We start from the raw sequence: 21,181 nt of genomic DNA on the forward strand, positions 1-21,181 counted from the left end.
CTGAGATGAGGTTTATATTGGTTCAGACTTAGCCACAGAAGGTGAAGCCATCAACAGCAATGCCTTAGGTCTTTTATATTGAGTTCCCTGGTAGGAAGAGTGAGATATACCATTCTAACAATTAGGCTGAATTACTTAAGTGATCATTTGATTCAAATAAGAAAAAAACCGTCTGGAGAGAAATGTTCCAATAAAGCTGTTAGAGAAAAGCAGCTGCACAGAAAACAGAAGCTAGGAAGAGGGAGAGAGTTCTCAGGAGAGAGCCAGCCACCTAAAATTCATACTCCAGATACATTTTAAAATGAACATAATCTTTGTATGCTATATCTTAAGGCAAATATATGTGAGCTACATTCAGTAATTTATTTCTAAATTAGAATACCTTAAAAATTCTTTTCCATAAAGATAATTTTTAAATCCTGTTCAGTAATTAATAAACTATTTTTTGCCAGTGTCAAAATGTTACTGCATTTCTACTCAGACTACATATTAATGAAATATTCTTCAGAATTTTCTGTACAGCACATTTTCCTTATCCCCATTTTTAGATAAAGAATCCGAGGGCTTGAGAAGTAAAGAGACGAGTTAAAAACACATGACAAATACAGGACAGAATTTAGGTTGGACCACAACTGGAGACTTCCAGTTTCAACTCAATACTGCAGATAATTTATATTGTCTTCTACATACAGGGCTTCCTACTAGATACTATTTGTCCCTTTAATCTTTTTTTATTCATCTGTATGAAATGCAGAGTTGGAAGAAGTAGAGTAGGGCAGTGAATCTTCTGGCATGGCTACAGGTGATAAAGATGTTTTCAGTAGCCTTTGAAAGGCATCATCTGGCATTTTGATTTGGGAAAGCAGAATACTAAATTCATGGCAGCCTACAAGACAGTGGTTACTATACACTGATTACTCTTAATTAACTTCACTGAAGAACTCATGTCCATCTGCACACTGAAAAAGCTTCCAAGTCTACTTCTCACCATCTGTATTTCATAAGTCATGCAAATCACACAATTTGCTTCTAACATTCTGTTTCTAATTATTATAAGACTGTCTAATATTATTGCAATAGCTAGTCATCCTAACTCTGGGTAATTTTGTTATGGAAAGCATTGGAAAGTTGTGAAAACAACTTCAATTTAAATGTTGCCCACCTATATCCAGGGACAGATTCAATCCTGGGATAGATACTGGAGAATCTTGGAAACTCAACCCATCCTTTCCAGTCACATATTCAAAGACAGCTTCAAATCCTTGATATTTAACGTACAATCTACACAGGTTGTTTTTGTAAGAGTTCTTTAAATGCAAAGCATTCTTACCTCACTAAATAAAACAAAACAAAGCAGACAAATGAAACTCTCCATTTTTGTGAGCGTAGCTTAAGAGATAAATACTTTACACAAAAAACAGAAGTATTTCACAGAGAACATATATTAATGCATATCTAGGTTTGTACTCACAGAGCACAAAGTCAGGAAAAGAAAAAGCCATTTAGCAGCAAGCCAGGGAGACACTTCTAAAACATTCACATCAACAGCAGCAGAACTTCGCACTTCCACAGAAGTGGATTAATAACAAAGAATCAGGTAAACTGAAATTGTGATAATCCTAACATTTCAATTTATTGTGGCAAGAAAAAAATACCAGGTTAATGCATTAAATTCCCAGTCACAGTTTTATCTACATAATACCAGAGCCTGTTTGTTCCTTTTAGAATTTTCATACCAGTATAGCAGAAAACAAGGAAGATCTTAACCAAAGATACAGTAATAAAGTATTAAAGCAGTTCTGTTTTGAAAGCTAATATAACTTCTTGGAGATGTGACCAAAGGAGGCCTTAAGTTACAGCCACCCTCATACCCAATCTCAGTTACTAAACACACTATATGACCCCATAATACAATGAAAATAAGGTGTTACATTTAATGACAAAAAAGAAAAATGTTGACTACCTTGCAGAAAAGCAATGAAAAAAGGTTGTTTAGTTATATTCAATTTCAGCATATGTGCCCTAGGCAAATATCTGCCCTAAGTAAATATGCGTGCATATTTATACACACATTTAGATATTCAGCTTAAAATCAATTATTATAAACCACAACATTTATTTGCTCAAAAATTTTCACGCCTTGTTTAACATTCCTACACAGTGTCTGCAGGAAACAGAAACTACAATTAGAAGTGTTGGGAATCAGGTTTTGTTAACAAGGTTTAGAATAGCACACTCTTCTGTCCAAGAGTTTAACTGCAAATCTGTTAGCAGTGAGGTAAAACAAGGAGATGGAGCTAACTTTTGGTGGTCTCCATCCTATCCCATGCACATTCAGTTTCCTTCTCTTAAACACATTTCCTGATTAGCAAAAGGTAAAAAAAAAAAAAAAAAAAAAAGCTAATCAAGTAAAAGATTAATTTCAATAGAAGGGAAACCAAATATAACCTTCATTCAAGATAACTATTTTTTCACACATGCAAGAGCAGGAGGTTTACATAGGAGAGAAGAGGGAAGGCAAAGAGGTTCTTGATGCCAGGGCAGGGCCAACGTTGCCTGTTGGGAGCATTTTGAGAATTGTGAGGACTTTGGGGTTATCACAATGATCGGCTTGCGGAATGAGTCCTAGATCAATCGATGCAATAGTCCCATAATGAAGAACTGCCCAAATCCCACGTGACTTTTTTTGGCTGTCTGCATTTGAAACAGCTTTATTATTAGCATTTACAGAGAGGTAAACCAAAGCTATTTCACATGTGAGAAACTGCTTACATGTTGGGATTTACTGAATTTGAAAATAAATTCTAATTTTCTTATTTAAATAAACTTTTTATTTCAGAATAGTTTTAGGTCTAGACAAAAGTTGCAAAAATAAGTACGGAGTTCCTGTATATTGCTCATCCATATTCTATTATTAACAACTCACATTACTATGATACATTTGTCACAACTCAGGAACCAACACCGGCGTATTGCCATTAACTAAACTCCACACTTCATTTCAATTTCACTAGTTTTTTCCTAATGTGCTTTTTCTGTCCTAGGCCAGGACACCATAAAACAAATAATCATCATGTCTCCTTAGCCTTCTCTGGTCTGTGAGTTTTTCACATTTTCCTTGTTTGTGATGACCTTGACAGTTTTAAGGAGTACTGGTCAGGTATTTTGTAAAATGTCCTTAAATTTGGGTTTGTCTAATGTTCTTTTCACGGCTAGACTAGGGTTATGGGTTTTGCGGAGGAGTGCCACAGAGAAGTGCCATTCTCAACACATCATATTAAGGGTACACGCTATTAACATGACTTCGTACTGATGATGCAAACCCTGATCACCAACGTAGTGTCGCTAGGTTCTCTACTGTAAAGTTGTTTCCCCTTCGCACACTCCATTCTTTAGAAACAAGTCACTAAGTGCAGCCCACAATCAAAGGGCGGGAGTTAAGTGCCACCTCCTTGGAAAGGGAGTATCTACATAAATTATTTGGAATTCTCTGTATGGGAGATTTTTCTCTTTTCTCTCATTTCTTTAATTATTCAGACATTTATTTACATCAGTATGGGTTCATGGATATTTACTTTATACAATAAGTTATAACCCAATATTACTTTTGCTGCTCAAATTGTTCCAGCCTTTTAGTCATTGAGAGCTCTTTCAGAATGGCTCCTAAGTCTTGAGCACTTCCTTACTTTCTGGCACTACATGATGCTCCAGGCTCATTTTCAATATCCCATCACCAACCCTAGAATCTGCCATTTCTCCAAAAAGCTGTTGCTCCTTCCCACATGACTTTAAAATGCTCAACAGGAATTATCAGGATAACGTATCAAATGAATGTGGCCTGTGACTACTTCTCCTAATACTCAGTTTTATTCCAGTGTCTATCAGTTCATCTGCTCTCCCATTCTCTTGTACTTATATGGAATGACTTCTGAACTTACTGCTTCTCTTAAATCCAGATATGCTCATTATAAGTAGGCAAAAATATTAGTTTCTTCTAGTATAGTCATATTGAGTACCTACATATAGAACCTTATCTTACTTTATTTTTATAAATTAGTTTTCCTTTTTATTACAATAAGGGCATTACAGTAAATTTTAAAAAATTACATGAGTAGGTAGATTATATTATGCATTAATTTTATTTCAGGAGACATTATATAATGTCTGTTATATAAAGGGGATATTGAGTCCAAAAGGACTGATGTAGGGAAAAAAGAATAAGGTAGACTACAATATGTGGACTTTATTTGGATCCTGATTTAAGTGAAAAAAGTGTAAAAATGTTTATGATATTTATGAAACTAGAAATTTGAACTGGATATTTAATGATATTAAGGAATAAACTTTGGTGTGATAATAGTGTTGTAGGGTCGAGTATATGTGATGTAAATATTTTTAAGTCCTTATTTTTTAGAGATATATACCGGCCTTAATTTTTGATGATCTCATTACTGGTGCATCAGTAAGGAGAAAAATGTTATTAGATCTCTAGATATTTTCTGCCGTATTTATTTTTTCTGTGTGTGTTGGTCACAAATATAAGAATAAGCTGGCAAGGCAGCCTTATTTGAAAAAAAAATCTCAAAATTAGAAACTATTTTCTTTAAACATTAAATTAGGCACATCTTAAAACTAATACAAATGGAGATCCATGGTATTACCGTATTTAAAAGTCGTTCTCTTACCAGACCACTTATTAACACAGGATGTTAACAATTGTTTCAAGGAAAGTGATGAAATTCTCAAAAAACATTCCCAAACAAAATTAATTTTAATTCATATGGATCTTAAAAGATAATGAGCACTTCAGGAGAGAAAAAGTACTTTACATAATCAAATGGACAATGCTAAGGCAACTTCAAAATAGCTGGCAATTTCCACAGTTCACAGTTGTTTCTTTTAATAATGTCTACTGTCCTGGGTATCATGGTAGCTTTCATAAAAAGTGAGAGACCTCAAATCGTTCTCTCCACAAGCAAAGAACAATTTAAGTTGTTTTCACTTATTTTAAAACTTCTAGTCTAAAGCAAACTCACCTCAATTCTACTAAAGGAAAACAAGGAGAAATAGAAAATATCATCTTTGTGTTTTTATTCTGAACAAATCCTACTTCACATTCCAAAATTCATGCTAGAATATACATTTTAGGTACACATGCAAAACCATGTGCATCGTTTCAAAATATAACACAGATGGAATTGTACCTTTCATTACCGTTTTTACAAGTCCTCAACTGTTCAAACATCTCTAGCTCAACTTGGCCACTCCATATTTTGCACTGATTTCACAATAGTTTTTTGATTGATTATGATTAAATTTTCTCTAGCACTTATGATTCTTTTGTGATTCACTACGCTACCACATCATAATATGAAAAAGAGTTTCCAAACAAACAAATTTGGGGGGAACAATTACCATTTAACAGGTAGGTAAGGGTTTCAAAGTTATAGGAATGTACTGAATAAAGTCTGCTGTTCAAATAAACACTAATGAAATGCAGATAACAATGCTAACCACTGCTAAGTAAATCTGAACAACAAAATGTAACAGAAGCCATTATTTCTAGTAAACTGTAAAGCTGCTTAGGAACATCTATTATCAGGCACTATGCACTTTTATTAACAATCCTTTGAGAGCAAAACATCTCAGTGCTCGCTTGGTAGGAGCAGTAGCCTTTTAAAGTAGATCTTTTGCCTAAATCTAGACTCAGCAGAGGAGAGCATCAAACTCCTGGGGTTCACGTCAAAACAAGAAAGATGTCACCAAGACTACAGTTATATGTGGCATCTTTGTCACTGGCTAAAGTCCTATTCTGAGTAGAAACTCTTCACCACAAATATGCACAGACACAGACACTCCTCTAGAGGCCAAAAGGACTCAAGAACCATAGCCCACCTTACCACACATTAGAGATAGAGAACGTAGGTCTGATGGACAGGACATTCAAATCTTGGAAAGTATTCCCAGGATTCCTTTCATGTCACATCTACCTCTGGTAGAAAGGCAAGGTGGAAAGATTATATATTTTGGAACCAATTCTATTTAAATTCTGCTTGTTCCACTTTACATTTATTCATTCTTCAAAATATTTCTTGAACACCTACCTGCTCAAAAAATATTTGTGTATATAGGACAAGCCATTCAACGTTTCTAAGCAAAAATTTCTTCATCTGTGAAATAGGGATAATTTCAACATTTCGGGGCTAGGATAGGCATAAGATAATGCAGGGAAAGCACCTCGCACAGCACATGGTATGTAGTCAGTAGTCAATAAATATGATCTATTATTACTAGTTCTGCCTCTGAAGACTGCCAAAAGAATGCAACCTCTTCCTTTAAAAAAAAAGCTGACATTTATCGTGCACTTACTAGGTACTAGGCATCATCTTAAGCAAAGCACAACCCTCTAAGGTAGGTAATATTATCACCCCTATTTTACAAAAATGAGAAAACCTGGCAAGTTACTTAAACTCTCCCTCATTAAGATCACACAGCTAGGAAGTAATAGAGCCTGGATATAATTAACCCAGGCATCTGATTCCAAAGTGCTCTTTACTATATACCACATGGTGACAATTTTTGAAGAGCAGAAAATTCAAGAAATTTTTTAAAAGTCAAGTCCAAAGTTAATTATGTACAAACTGAACTGCATCCTTCACCCACGAAAGTATAAATTCAATCCAGTAGGGGGAAAAAAGAGTTGACCTCCCACCTAATTTCATCGCTGAACAGCTATACAATCTCTGTTGAGCTGCTCAACTTCTCTGTACTTTACCTATAAAAGGGTATTCCTAACTGTCTCTCATCTCACTTTCAAGGATTACTAATAATAATAGAAGCGAAGTGCATGAGATCTGTCTAACTTGGGAGAATGAGGGTCCAAATCAAGCTATGTTATAGAATGTTTGTAAAAATAGTCCAAAAAATCAAAAACCATGATTCCAAGTATGCAGAAATTCGAACTGAAAACACAACTCACTTCTAGCTAGCACATTTTCAGTAAGGAAATGGCTCCCAGCAAAGTATGGTACTTGAAAACACTGTATCCTCCTGGGTCAAACAATTTCTTTCCAATCTATTTACATTGTTAGATTGATCAGTAAACCCTTCCTTCACATATTAAAAGTGAACTTCAACAGCAGTCCCCTGAAATTATCACAAATCTCAAATAAAGAGGATCTGAATTAACATGTTTTTACCATAAGTATACTTAAAGCATTACCTCAAAGGACCAGAAAGAAAAGTTATCTAGCCCTAAATATTCCATAGAATGAGCTTCTCTGCATGTGACAATACAACATCAAACTGAAAGCCTCTAGTCTGACAGCTGGAGGGCAAGGGAGCAGCCTTCTAGATAAGGAAACCTGCTGCCATTGATTTAATCAATACTGGCGCCAATGAGACTGCCACAAAACTCACCTGGGCCCCAACATGGAGGGAAATGGGGAAGGAGTACCTACCTAACCCTGCCATCCGCATTGGCTCTACACCACATTGGACTTGGTCTCCACGTGGGCTCCAGCAGGCAGGGAGGAAAACTAGCAACTGGACTGACTACATGTCTGTTTTGAGCACCGTCAGCAAAAACTCTACAACACTTTCTCTTTTATATGTTTTTAATAGCCCAGGGGCTTGTTTTGAAAGCCAAAACATAAATGAATTATACAAAATTAAAATGTGAATTTTCTGCTCAGCCACGAAAAAAAATAAAAATCACAAGTCCCCAGGATTATGAAACATTGTGAAAATAATGTGGATGGTTGGGGGAAAAAAAAGGGTATGAAATAAATTCCCATATACACATATAAAACATACCAAAATTATAAAAAGAATTCAACTAATATTGTTAAAATTAATTATTCAGCTAATTACTTAAGGCTATAGTATTTCAAAGGTTTTTATTAATAAATTATATTATAAGTCTAACAACTTGCTAGAAAATAGATCCTTTCATAATCTTTCATAAACAAGTTGAAAAAAGTAAAATCCAGGATCTAAGCCAGCCTTCCATTGATTTATTGTAGATATTACTTCAAAAAACATGTTGCAAGCCCATTTTAAAAATAGCAGATGTAGCTGAAACAAAATAAAAAGTTCAAACAAACAAATAAAAGGATATTGGGCAACACTTTAAAAGCAACTAACAACGTGGTTTCTTCTTATCTATCATCTTATCAGATGACTATCCAAGCTACCTAATAAGACTAATTTCCAAGAACATTAATGTCAAGTAAATATAAAACAGACAATCATGCTATATTTGATACTAGTTATGTAACAAGGTTTTTATCACGGCAAACTATAACATGTTAATGCCATTGTGAGTTTTGGTTTATTTAATAAATCTTGGTTTTTAAAACAATTTTATGTTGCGACAAAATATTCAATAGATGAACACAGAAAACTAAAACAGCAGTTACTGTACTTTAGTAAAATTTAAAATTCAATGAATTTATGCAAATACTCACAACCCTTTCTTTCCTGAAACTGCAAGAGTGAAATTAAGATAATGAAAACTTCTATTAGAATTAATGATTGTAATTTAAATTGAAATCAAACAAGAAATTAAATACATCTTTAAGTTTAAAAAATTCTATCTTGTTGAATAGTTATTTGTAATTCAAATCAGGGCACAATTGCAACCCATTGTTTTTCAGTACTAGCTAGAACATTTAAGCCTGAAGGTGTTTTACTAAGAGTTAACAGACTGTAATACCTATGTGAAGGTCTCAAAAATTTTACTTATTCTGATTTATATTTTAACCATTCTAAATTTGGGGGAAGGGGAATGCTTTATCAGAAAAATCTCTATAATATGCCTAATAGTGATTATACAGTAGCATGTAACTCACAAAACTTCATGAGACACCTGTACTCAACAAGTTATTTTTTACAATAACTCCATGCAGGTTCTTAACGACTGCCCTTCAAAAATTAATCCAAATAAATTTATATTTAGTTTAAAAAATTAAAATTCCTTTTCCAAAATCAGAGGGAGGGATGAAAAATTATATAAGAAATGAGGATTTAAGATGCATCTTTAAATATCTTAATTTTATTCCTATTAATAAAAATGTAGGGGTCAGGCCTGTGGCCACGCGGTTAAAGTTCTACGTGCTCTGCTTCTGTGGCCCGGATTCGCAGGTTCAGATCTCAGGCATGGACATACTCCACTCATCAGCCATGCTGTGGAGGCATCCCACATACAAAAAATAGAGGAAGATTGGCACAGATGTTAGCTCAGGGCTAATCTTCTTCAAGCGGAAAAAAGGGGAGGATTGGCAAAGGATATTAGCTCAGGGCTAATCTTCTTCACCAAAAAAAGAAAGTAAATACAACATTAAATATAATAAAGAAGATAATGGTCTCATTAAGCTAAAGGACTGTTTTTCCATTTTATCCTCCAAATTAACAAATAAAGAATTTTTCCCTCTCACAACAGAAAAAAACATTTTAATTTCTCATATGACCTTTTTTTTACTTTTAAGAGAACAAGGCATTTTATAAATTTCACTCTACCATGCGTTTCAAAATAAAGTTCTTTTAAAAACACCAAAATGAAGAAACAACTAGAAAATTTAAATGAAAGAAAATAAATGCTTAAGAAAAAGGATAGGTTTTAATTTTTAAAGTAACTTTTGCCTATTGTGTTGGCCTGTTAAGTGACATTAGCAAATAATATTTATAGTATATTTATAATATTTATAGCATAAACATAGAAGTGTTATGGATTCATTGACATTATTAATATTTCTTAACAAAATGAATCTAAACCATGATTTAGGTCACTGAATTGGCTAGAGCAACACAACTATGAAAAATGGATAAAGCAACTCCACTTCCACTGTATTCTGGCACACAATATACAACTTGGCACTGAGGTAGCCATTAGAGCTTTATAAGGGACTTTACATACATTGTCATTTAGGAAAGCAGATTTGCTGACAGACCAATAATCTGTGAATAACTATTTCTTCTCTCAACAAGTATTTCCTGAGCGCCTACTTTTCAGCAGATACCTTCGTATGCCTTGTTATGCAAAAAAGATGGCCTCTCTGCCCTCATCAAATAACCATACAAATTAACGTAAAAATAAAACTGGCAAATGGGACAAAGAAGTATACAAGGTAGCAGAAGAGCGCATAACTGAGGATCTGATGTCATCTGAGGAATCAGGAAGGCTTTTCCTCGGTGGAGGAGAGGAGGCTTGAGATCGGAAGGGTGAGTAGGAGTTAACTGGGTGAAGCAAAGAGGTCAGGGAGAACACATTAAGTACAAAGGTCCAGTGCCGGGCAACCAGAGCCTAAAGAAGGCCAGTGTAGCTAGTGCTAGGAATGAGGCTTACCTCGCAGGCAACAGCCGAATCTTCAAGGGTCTTAATGGCCATTTTAAGGACTTTGATCTTTATCCTAAAAACAGTGAGAAGCCATTGAATTTTTTAAGTTGTTGGGGGTGAGAAGTGAAAGGATAGGATCGGATGAGAATCACTATCAAGAAGTTCATCCTCACTACAAGTTTATGGATCAAACAAAGTAAGATGCTATAATTATCATGACCTTGATTGAAAAGATAACATTTTGTACCCTGCAAAAGGAGAAAAAGAGGAAGCAGAGTACATTAATTTTACCTTTTCTAAACCCAACCACCACTTCTCAAACTTTTCCACTGATGTATCCATAATTGCTGAATGGAGCGTACTCATAACCCTGGGAGGTCTGGGAAAGGCAGCTTTCACAGCCTGCTGCAAGCCTAAAATTCCTGTTAAGCCTCTGGTCTCATCTTAAAAATCATGCCAATTTTGCTTTCTACACCATGAATATAATATCTAAGTTTGTATTAATATAAAAATGTTTTAAAATACTTAGCAAAAATTAACTCTTCGGCTTCTTTTGATCATTTGGCTTCCACAGCCACAGAAATGTACCATTTTAGGGAGCACAGGCTTATGCTATGCATGAAAACTGTGAATTCACTCACTGAATGTTATTCAACACAATGATCCTGTATTGAAGACTATATTTGCTGTTCTTTAGCCAGACACTAAACCATGACAAAGTGATAAAAAATAAAAAGCTTTAGACTCCATTTTTTTTCAAATTACTTACCCTCCCTCCCCCTCTCCCTTTTAAATTAGTACAGATGATCCATCCTTCGAGTACCCTTTATGGAAGCTAATTTTTCATCTTTCACAATAAGCCTTATGTGTGAGGTGCTGTGGGGAAGTCTTATAGAAAGCTAAAAGTCATTAAGAACAAATTAAATCCTAATGTGAGGTCACTCTGCTATAAATGAAACTGATAATTTATCACTGCTCTAAGTTCAACATCAATATTTAAAACCTTATCTTCATTCTTCATATAAGAATTTGGATCAGTAAAATTCTAAATATCCAACGACATAATGTTAATGATGTAATTAATCTTCAAAATAACTCATTTTAACATTATTTCCAAATTATTCCTGAGAAACAGATTTGAAACAGCTGTACCAATTCAATACACATTCTTTGTGGGCTTATTTTTGGCAGCCAAAGTTTTATAATGCGGTATTTATTTAAACTCAGGACACGATGAGAGTTTTATTGTCTTTGTGAAATGCAGATTTGTTCTTGTACTCTTGTGCCACCTACTCACGGCCCCTCCCTCACTTTCCCTCTACTGCCCACCTCGCTCTTTCAACCTGACAAACCTAGACACAACCCTTCTGGCTAAGCATCCCATCTCAACTCTAGAGTCTCTTGCTGTGCCTCTACATTTAGAATACATCCCTTCTAGAACATGCCTTAATTAAACAAATTGTTTAGTTGCTAAAACCCCACCTTCCCCATGGATTTCCGCCTGACTTACTATCTTTCCATTGGTGCTTGAAAACATAATGCAAACTTTTAAAAAATTTACCAAATGTACTAGTTCGTACTTGTGTCTGTCAAGGCATAGGTTTGTCAATACACTAATATCCCTTACAGAGACTTAATCTCCCCAAAGCAGAGAAGAATTTATTTAAAACAATCCATTAAAGCACCTTCCATGCAGAAGTACTACTGAGTAAATAATATCTAAGGACCAGAATGCCTCTACATAAGTACACTCTTTCTTCCTAAACTGCGCTAAATCACGAGTGTTACCTTGGAGAGCAAACGTTAATGACATTATAAATAAAATGATGTTTCCTGTCATCTAAACTCTAAATATCAAAAAGGTAAATTTCTTCTTTGTGTAAAATGACAAGGCTGCTTGTTTTAAAAACATCAAATCCAAAGTAGGTGACTGTTGGTGATTAGTGACATTGCAATTGAGGAAAAAGATTAAATTTTCAAAAATTTAGGACCAATTTGATCATTTAACATATTTTTTTTTCCTTTGGTGCATACTTCTCACGTTCTGCCAGAAAATTATGTCCAATCTTTCCCTCAAGACAGTTTAACTCAAAATTTTGACATTTTCCTTCATCTAATTAAGATAAATTTCAACCTCGGCTCTGGGTCCTGTGAGGGGGAAAAAATTACTGAAGAGCATCGTACCTGTGAAAACCTCTTAACGTTATCAGATACATTCTCCTTTACAGTCTTTAACTTTTATACTAAATAGATCTTATTTCATCACTGCATTTTCCTCTTTTGTAGGGCTATAAGCAAAATGTTGATTTTATCTTTGTTTTTTATACCTAAAATAATGTATTTCATTTTCCATCCTCAAGATGGCTGAGTCATCAGGACAGAAATTAGAAGTCAGTGAATGCTTCTTAAAGAAAATGGTTTATAATAAACAGGAGAGAGCAGAGCAGTTAATTGAGGGATGGTTTGAGAAGAGGCTATCTTAAAAATTTAGATTATTTTAGGAATCATAATAATACAAGAGTGGATGGAGCTAAGTCATAGAGATCATAAGAGAAGACCAGCAAAGTGGGGCCTATTGGTTGACTCTGAAAACAATATTCCATTTTATTCGATCCAGAAAGGGATTAAAGATCATTGGAAAAATGTCATGAAGGGAGCTGGTCCTGGAAAATAACTTTATCTTAGTCATGTGGATATTTTGATACAGCTTCAAAGTGTGAGAAGAAAACTGGAATTATTGGGTGTGACACAGACAAGGTAAATCAATAATAAAATTAATAATAGGGGCCTAAAGTGTTCAGAGGTTTTTGCTATATTTCAGTGAGGAAAAAAGTAGACTGAAACAACTGCAGACTATGAAATACTTCCAGGCCCTGCAGGTGAACAGATAAGAGCTGAAAAATAATGTATTTTAGAGTTATACACTGAGCAAAAATTAGAAACAGTTATTGGCCTACTTTTCTTCCTATAGCTTTTTCCAGTAACTGCTTTGCTTTTCTTTACTATAAAAAGGTTGACATTTTAAAATTTTGTCAAAACTACAAGAGTACTCAATGCAATTTCCAATTGAAAAAGGTTAGTTTCAAATGCTAAATGATCAGTATTTGATTTTCTCAAAAGATATTTTTATAATATTAATTTTTAAAATTATTTTTGAAGGTCTATAAGATATTTCCAAATAGGCTGAAGTACTATCAAGATAATCTGGGATATAACTGTGTATTTTACTGATTCATGAGGAATTCATATATTTACTGGACCTAACACTGACACTGGGACACATCAAATTTTTATTGAAAATTCAGTGAGTTTCAGATTTTACAAATAGTGGAGTGGGGGGGGTAAGCAAATAAAAAAATTGCAAGTTTTCCCTTATATCTTTACTAGTAATTAATACATAAATTTAAAATATGTCTCCTCCAAATATATTTTAATAAAAAGTAATAGATCAAAATGAATTGCAATGTATAAATGGTCCTTCATAAATAATCTTGAATATGTGCTACCAAAGCTTAATAATCTTGTCAGCCTGTTTTTTTTCTTTTTTCCTTCATATCCCTTTCTGCTGACTGAGTTTCTATACCACTTCTATAAATTGTCAAGAAGCATAAATATATGGCCATGCTATTCTTACATGCTTACTGGTTCCTTTTCTGTTTAGTGAAGAGAAAAATACCCTAGAAAGAGCATAAAGCATGTACCTTACTAAATAGAGCGTTAACTACTTATCACTGTGACTAGCTGAAAACATATGCTATCTGCTTTAAATGTTAAAGATGATAAAACTGTCACATTAGGAGCATGCTTTGAAAAACTCCCACAGTGCTGCAGTTGTTCAAAAGTCCTGTTCATTATTTGGTACTGCCTTTACAACACTATACATTATACAATGCTAAATCAGGTTTAGCCATTCCAAAGCTACATCCTAAATTAGCCGACTTTTAAACATTACTGAATCTGAGGAAAGGGTGAAAAGTATTTTTTATATGTGTTTTGTAAAGTTTATTTGGAGAAAAGGGTAGGCAGGGAAAATTAATTAAGGTAGCAAGAGAAAGTTACAAGTTGAGGAAATGTTCGTTTCATCCAATTATTTTTTTAAATCTTATTTTCTGATAATATCTCAAGTCAAGTTTATACGAAGATTATGGAAATTTCATCAGTAGGCAGTTTGGGACTTGAAGTATACAGATAATGACATCAATTATTCTCTTCCAGTCTAATGTGTACAAAGATACACAAATTCTATTTTGGCTACCTCACTGATCTGTTCAAATAGCTCTAAAATGCATCACCAACAGGTATGAAAATAAGTTATTCAACTTAAAGATAACAATAATTTAAAATCATAGCTAACGATGTTAGCCCAACTTTAAAGAAGCTGCATTTTAGGCTGGAGAGATTTCTGAAGGACTAGTGTACTGGAAAACTAACAACGTGTGTCAGAATACGTGCATCATATGTTCCACTTGCTTCAGTGGACCTAAACTGTAGAGAGGGGGGAAACTGCAAGAATGTACTGGGAGGGTGGGAGGTGAAGAAGATGGAGTATGCAGCACTCACTACAAGCATCATGGGAACTTGTAAGAGGTAGTCTCTGAAGGTAATTCGACTCCCATTGAGCCAAGAGAGCTTTTCTTTGAGCATTTCAGTAACAGACTCAAACTAAAGTAATCTTTTAGGCAAATTCAAAGAAAGGGTTTTAATTGAGCATTCTTGCTTCTTGCATATACCCTGGCTCTTTCTTTTATGACTGAGAAATGGAGAAGACAGATGTTTGTCTGTTATCTGACAGTCTAAGGGGAGGAACCGGTGGGAACCTAGGAAAGTAGAATTTCAATAGTAAATATGAGAAGAGAAGAAGAAAAAGAAAAGATGAGCCACTGCAGGACTTTGTCTTAGTCATGGCACCCATGGCACCTTAGCACAATGTATCGCACACGGGGGCAGTCGATAAATAATGAATTCGAGTTAATTCAATACACTCATTTGTACTGTGCTTTGCACTTACAAAGCACTTTCCACATATTAGAAAAGAAAAACGAAGTAAATGAAGAATAAAGGGGCAAGTAACGGAATAAAAGAAAAGCAAATGGATAGAGGAAAACCCACAAGAATAAGCAAGAGGCCAAAAAGATTCGGGGAAAAAAGGAAAAAGAAACTGAGTTTCTCCCTGTCGTTCTCAATCACTTCCTCGACCCCACCTTTCGTTCTGAAGTACCTGAGCTTAGAAACTCTGCCTGCTATGCAAACCCTAAGAAAGGGTTCCCTCATCTTCGGAACGGGCATTTTCACAAATAAGCCTTTGGTGCCTGACTAATCTAGCTAGAGTTTTGTGCCTAGGAATAACCATAAGCAAAGATTTAACATTTCCCAAGTGTGGCCAGGAATCCTTTATTCCATCCCATCCATCCCGTCAGCATTCCCAAAATCTAAGGAATCTTGGGGATTTGCTGGGGGGAGGCAGTGGCAGTGAGGAGGGGGGGTCCTCTACAGGCCCCTTAACTCAGACAACAGAGGGAGATAGTGAGGCAGGAAAGCCCAGGGACTAGAGAAAAAGCCCACGTTTGCGACTAGGAGGGCGAGTGTCGATAAGTATGGTTACTAGAAATTGCCAGAGAAAAAAAGGGGAGAGCCTTCAAGATGGAAGAAATGAGGGGGCGCTTGAATGCGCATCACCTTGCACCTGGGGTCGAGCCCCCACTAAAAAGCCGTGAGGTCCAAAGCCTCAACTGGACAACAGAGGAGGAGGCAAAGGACGCGGGGGATGCGCAGGAGGGACCCACGGATACCAGTGCGGATGCTGTCCCAGAGGAAGCATGTTTTCCTCTCCCTCAAAGTAGCGCATCTCTCAAGCATCCTCAGCCCAACCCGGGGGAAAGGGGGAGCTCCACGGTTCCAAACCCGGGCGGCCGCGTCCTGACCCCATTATGCGGGCTTAAAAGTTGACCGGAGAGTTGGCGCTGAAAAAGGCACCTAGCAGGGGCGGCTGCCGAAGGGGCGTCAGGTTTCCCGGGAACAAAGGGGCCCGGGAAGAGGCAACCAGCGGAGCAGGTCCCTGGGGGTTCCTCCCTGAGGAGAGAGACAAGGGTCGCCACGTCCTCCAGGCCTGGGGGCGCCGAGGGCAGCCAGGAGCCGGCAAGATGCGCCAGGATTCCGTCCCCCGGCTTCCAGCCTCCTATCGGGTCGCGCCGGCCGCCCCCCGCGCTCTCTGCGCCCCTCTCCGGCGGGGGAGCCACCGGCTGGGGACAATAGGAGACCGGGATCCCGAGGCCCTGCCAGCCCCGGAGGACCCCCGCCACTCCACGATCGGCCAGCAGAAGCCCCGAGGGCGGGCTCGGCCGCGGCAGGCGCCCCTTCCCCGCTGCGCGCCGGGACCCTGCGCCCCGGGCCGCCTCGCCCTGCGCACCGCAGACATTACCTTTCATCCAGTCCACTACTTGACTCGGAGACCATTTGCTCACTGGTTCCATGATCAGAGCCATGGGCACCGGGTCGGTTCCGCGCGGGTCGCGGAGCTCAGACACAAAACGAACTCAGCAGCCCGATCCGCCCTCAGGTGGGGTCCCTCGCGGGCGCTGCCTCGCGGGCTGGCGGCACGGAGAAGGCGGCTTTTGTGTGTCGGGTCCCGCGGTTGCAATGTCTCTTAGCAAACAGCGGGCAGCGGCGGTGGGAGCGGCGAGCAGCAGGGAAACGCCGCGGGGTCGCGGCTCCGCGCCGGCTCTGCTCGGTCCCCGCTGGGGCGGCGGCGGCTGCTGCTGCTGCTCCGCCGCTCCGCTCGGGTCTCCGTCCCTCCGGGCTTTCAGTTCATGGCTTGTGCTGCCGAGGGTCGCGGCGCCAAGCGAAGGAGCCACCGCAGCACGCCCGCAACCAACTTGCCCGCTCGCCTCGCGCGCGGGAGTGGAGCCCCCAGCACGACAAGCTGTACGGCGGAAATGACGAGGGGCCTCCTGCCACCCAAAATATCTCTCCGCAGCCCTCGGGTGTGGGGCGCGCGCGCCACGAGCCCCCCGCCCGCTTGCTCGCTGTCGCGCGGTCCCGCCCCCGGGACCGACGGCAGGCGCGCGAGGCGCGTGCGCGCGCCAGCACGAGGCCCGAGGCCGGGGTCTGCGAGTCAGGCAGGCAGGTGCGGACGGCGCGCCGCCTCGAGTTCCCGCCCCGCCGGCCGCCCCGGGACAGAGGCGCGCGAGGAGCGCGTGCGCAGCTGCGGCGGCGGCGGCGCGAGCCCCGGCCTCGGGTCAGTCAGTCAGGTGCTGGCGGCGGGAACGCGGCTCGCAAGGGCTTCCCGGCGGCCGTGGCGGGCCTGGCCGGGCCGCCCACCAGTTGATCGCCGACTGCCGAGGCTGCTGAGGAGGTACCTGCGTCCCGGCCGCCGAGGGGAGGGGGACACCCCGAGCGCGGGCTTCCAGCGGGAGCCCGGGCTGTCCTCGTTGCCGCCCTCCCCGCTGCTGAGTGGGCCCCCGAGGTGATTCCCGAGCCCCGCGCTCGCCGCGGAGACGGAGGCGTGGAACGGCGCGGACCGGCACGGGCGCCGCCAGCAGGAACGCCGCGAGCACGAGGCGGGGGCCGGGCGGTCGGCCGCCCCCGGTGCTGCCCCGGGCCCGACAGTCAGACGCGGGGCCCCGAAGCCGCGGGCGCCGGTCCGGGCGCTCCCGAGGCGGCTTCGGCCCCACGTGCCTCCTCGAGGGCTGTGCGGGGTTTGGTCTCTGCTAGAGGATGGCCTTTTGTTTCCAGCTGTTCTTATGTAAGAGCTGAAGGGGAACCCTGGGATTTAAAATGTGACAAATTGTAAGCAACATGATTCTTCAAAACTCACGTTCTGCAGACATCTTAGCCAGGCTACTACGCAACCCGGAGTGAAAGACGGTTTGCCTGATGAGGCTTCGCTTTAAACGACAAATAATCCTCGAAAGTGTAGATGCAAACTCTCTACCACCATTATAGATGATTTCTCTTCGTCATTCCTCAATAGCTCCATTGAGTAAAAAAGAAACTCATTTTATTTCTATAACCATTTCAGTAACGTCAATACGTTCTGCTAGTTCCTGCAGTAACCCGTTTTCTTTAACTCCGTAGAATGAGATGCAGAACTGCCACTCTTCTCAACTGACTTGAGTTGACATCGGGCCCCCCCACCCCCACCACACACACAAGAGCTGACACCGCAGTAGTTGAAATATTTTGATGTTTTCAGGCTAGTGATACAAACCAAGTCAAACTTCAGATGGCCTGTCTGTAGGCTTGTTTATGTTTCTAATAATACAAACTTAAAAATATGTGGGGATTTTTGGAAAGAAACTTAGAAGATAGTGTATGCTCAGAGGATACATGTATAGCACCTTCATTTCATAATCCAGGTCATGGTTGTGATTTACAATTTTCTCTTGGATAACCAGGTGTGAAAAGTATTGTATTTTGGAGTGCTTTCATCATCAATATTTCTAGAAAAGATCATTTCCGGCATCAGACGTTTATAAGAGTAGCTTTATGTTCAGAAACATAATGGAATGGATGCGTTGTGAATCACTAGAGGTTACAGTCATAGGGAGATGTTAAAAGCAATTTTTTCAAAATAATGCTGCTAATAATAATAAACATTTGTTGAACACTGTGCTAAGTACTTTACGTACATTTTATCCTCAAAACGGCTCCATCATTAGCCACATTTTACAGATGAGAAAACCGTGGTTAATACATTCACTTCCCATCCCCAGAGCCTATTACACTTAGTTCAACAAATGCTGAATAAATTAATGAATAAGTCTTAAAGAGGTTAAGTAATTTGTCTGAGGTCATGATGCATGATTGTAATAACCAAGTTAAGGTAATTCAAGAATATGAGCTTTTAAAACTAGTAAGAAGGTTTATATCAATGTCACAACATGAACAATACTTTGGAAGGGGAAGATCCATTAAATGTTTACTGAATATATCTCATCAGAAAGTTACCTACAAAGGAGTCTGAGAGTCACCATGAGTGTTCCTGATCGGTACCTAACCAGCAACTGTGAGAACGTAGGAAGTGGTCAAATTTGGCTGAAACACCAAACTGCATATCCTGACTTGACTTGCATGATAAGCAACCAGACTATACATCATATTGCAAGTAAGTTTAAAGTGAGATATTGTTTGCATAATGAATGGAATATCAATCAAAACAAATGCCAAAGACCAGGATGCAGTAAAAATAAAAGAGAGAATGCATTTCATGAAAAGACCAGTGCCAAAGAAGTTAGAGAAAAAGATCCTGGAGAAAGGATTTTGAGGAAGACCCTACATCAGAATTAAATTGTACATGTTCTCCTCTTATTTTTGTTACAGTAAGGAATTGTTTAAATCTAATCACCTGAGATAACTATAAAAAAATAATTCTAAGAACTAAGAATGAGCCATAATGGGAATGTGGAGTTATACTATCTAAGAGAGTTCACCAAGGCTTTAGATATTTGTCCTAAGTCCTCCTTGAGATTTCCCCTACAAAACAAAAAATCAAAAATTTGCCTTTAGTTTTGGCATTATAATAGGCATTATTTCATTTAATTCGTTCAGAACATAACTAGCTTTTCACTCAAATATTCTTCATTTGAGGAAAAGAAAAATAAAAGAATTAAATCATCATTGCTTTCACTCTTACTCTTCATTCCAGATGACTCGGCTAAATTTTTCCTGCATTTTTTTTTTTTTAAAGATTGGCACCTGAGCTAACAACTGTTGCCAATCTTCTTTTCTTTCTTTTGCTTTTTTCTCCCCAAATCCCCCCAGTACATAGTCGTATATTTTAGTTGTGAGTCCTTCTAGCTGTGGCATGTGGGATGCCGCCTCAACATGGCCTGATGAGCGGTGCCATGTCCGTGCCCAGGATCCGAACTGTGGAAACCCTGGGCCACCGAAGTGGAGTGTGCGAACTTAACCACTCGGCCACGGGGCTAGCCCCATTCCTGAATTTTTCTTCTCACAACTTTTCAAATAAACTAGCTTTTATATTCTTTTGCCTATTCAAAATGTTAATGTCTTGCCCCAATTTTGTAAGTATAGTACTATAATATGATTATATACAATCTTTGGCAGCTTAATTTTGCCTTCTCTTAATGCACAATACAATCTCAAAGATTAGGGGGAAAGGTATGTTGTCATAAAATACATATGAAAACATAATGCACTAAATGAAGTGATGTCACACATACTTCAACAGTCTAGATATAAAACCCAAACTGATTATTTGGGGGCAGACTTGGATTCTTTTTGGAAGCAGGCAGAGGAGAAATATTAATTAATTGGAGACAAAATTTGTGAGATATATGCAACCATATCAAAATAAGTTACTTTAAATCCTTTTAATCCAATTGTTAGTTTTGTCTTTTTTACTCTCCTTCTAGATTTCAATAAAAAATTAAAATCTCTTGACCAAAATATTTTCAGTTTAGATTTTGTAGTATAAGTGAGTCTAAGTACTTCAGATATGGAATTTACAAAGGTCGTCTGACTGGATCTAGGTGCTCAATGGATCTGACGTAGGGATTGGGGCAGATAAAGAGGGAGCCCTCCACTGGAAGAAGGACCTTCAAGTCTTTGTCTCTTTGGAGCCAAAGACAGGAGTAAATAATATGAATGTTTCTTCTGGAGCTACACACTGAGTATCTCTAACCTCTACGTTTTCCAACCTAGGTTATTTTATAAGGGGCCTTAATCTTCAATCTTCTTTTCCCATTTCTTTTGCTATACAAAGCTTGTTCTGCTTCAGACCTCAGACTTGCCATGCAAGACATATTTTAATGTTTTTTAGTTATTTAACATTTAGAAAAAATGTCTTGCAGAGCCCTTTCTGATGATTTTCCCAGTTTGCTTATA

At 38.8% G+C, this 21,181-nt stretch overlaps 1 protein-coding gene across 1 annotated transcript in view; it reads right to left on the bottom strand.

Moving 5' to 3' along the window:
* The window catches only part of CNKSR2 (connector enhancer of kinase suppressor of Ras 2), a 255,852-nt gene extending 238,989 nt beyond the window's left edge, over nucleotides 1-16,863 (bottom strand). Inside the window, exon 1 of the mRNA XM_046674057.1 lies at nucleotides 16,755-16,863. Within this exon, the coding sequence (XP_046530013.1) occupies nucleotides 16,755-16,818 (64 nt within the window). The 5' untranslated portion in view covers nucleotides 16,819-16,863. The remainder of the gene's footprint in view (nucleotides 1-16,754) is intronic.
* Nucleotides 16,864-21,181: the final 4,318 nt, after the last annotated feature.

Source organism: Equus quagga, chromosome 10 (assembly GCF_021613505.1).
Source record: "Equus quagga isolate Etosha38 chromosome 10, UCLA_HA_Equagga_1.0, whole genome shotgun sequence".
Taxonomy (NCBI): Eukaryota; Metazoa; Chordata; class Mammalia; order Perissodactyla; family Equidae; genus Equus; species Equus quagga.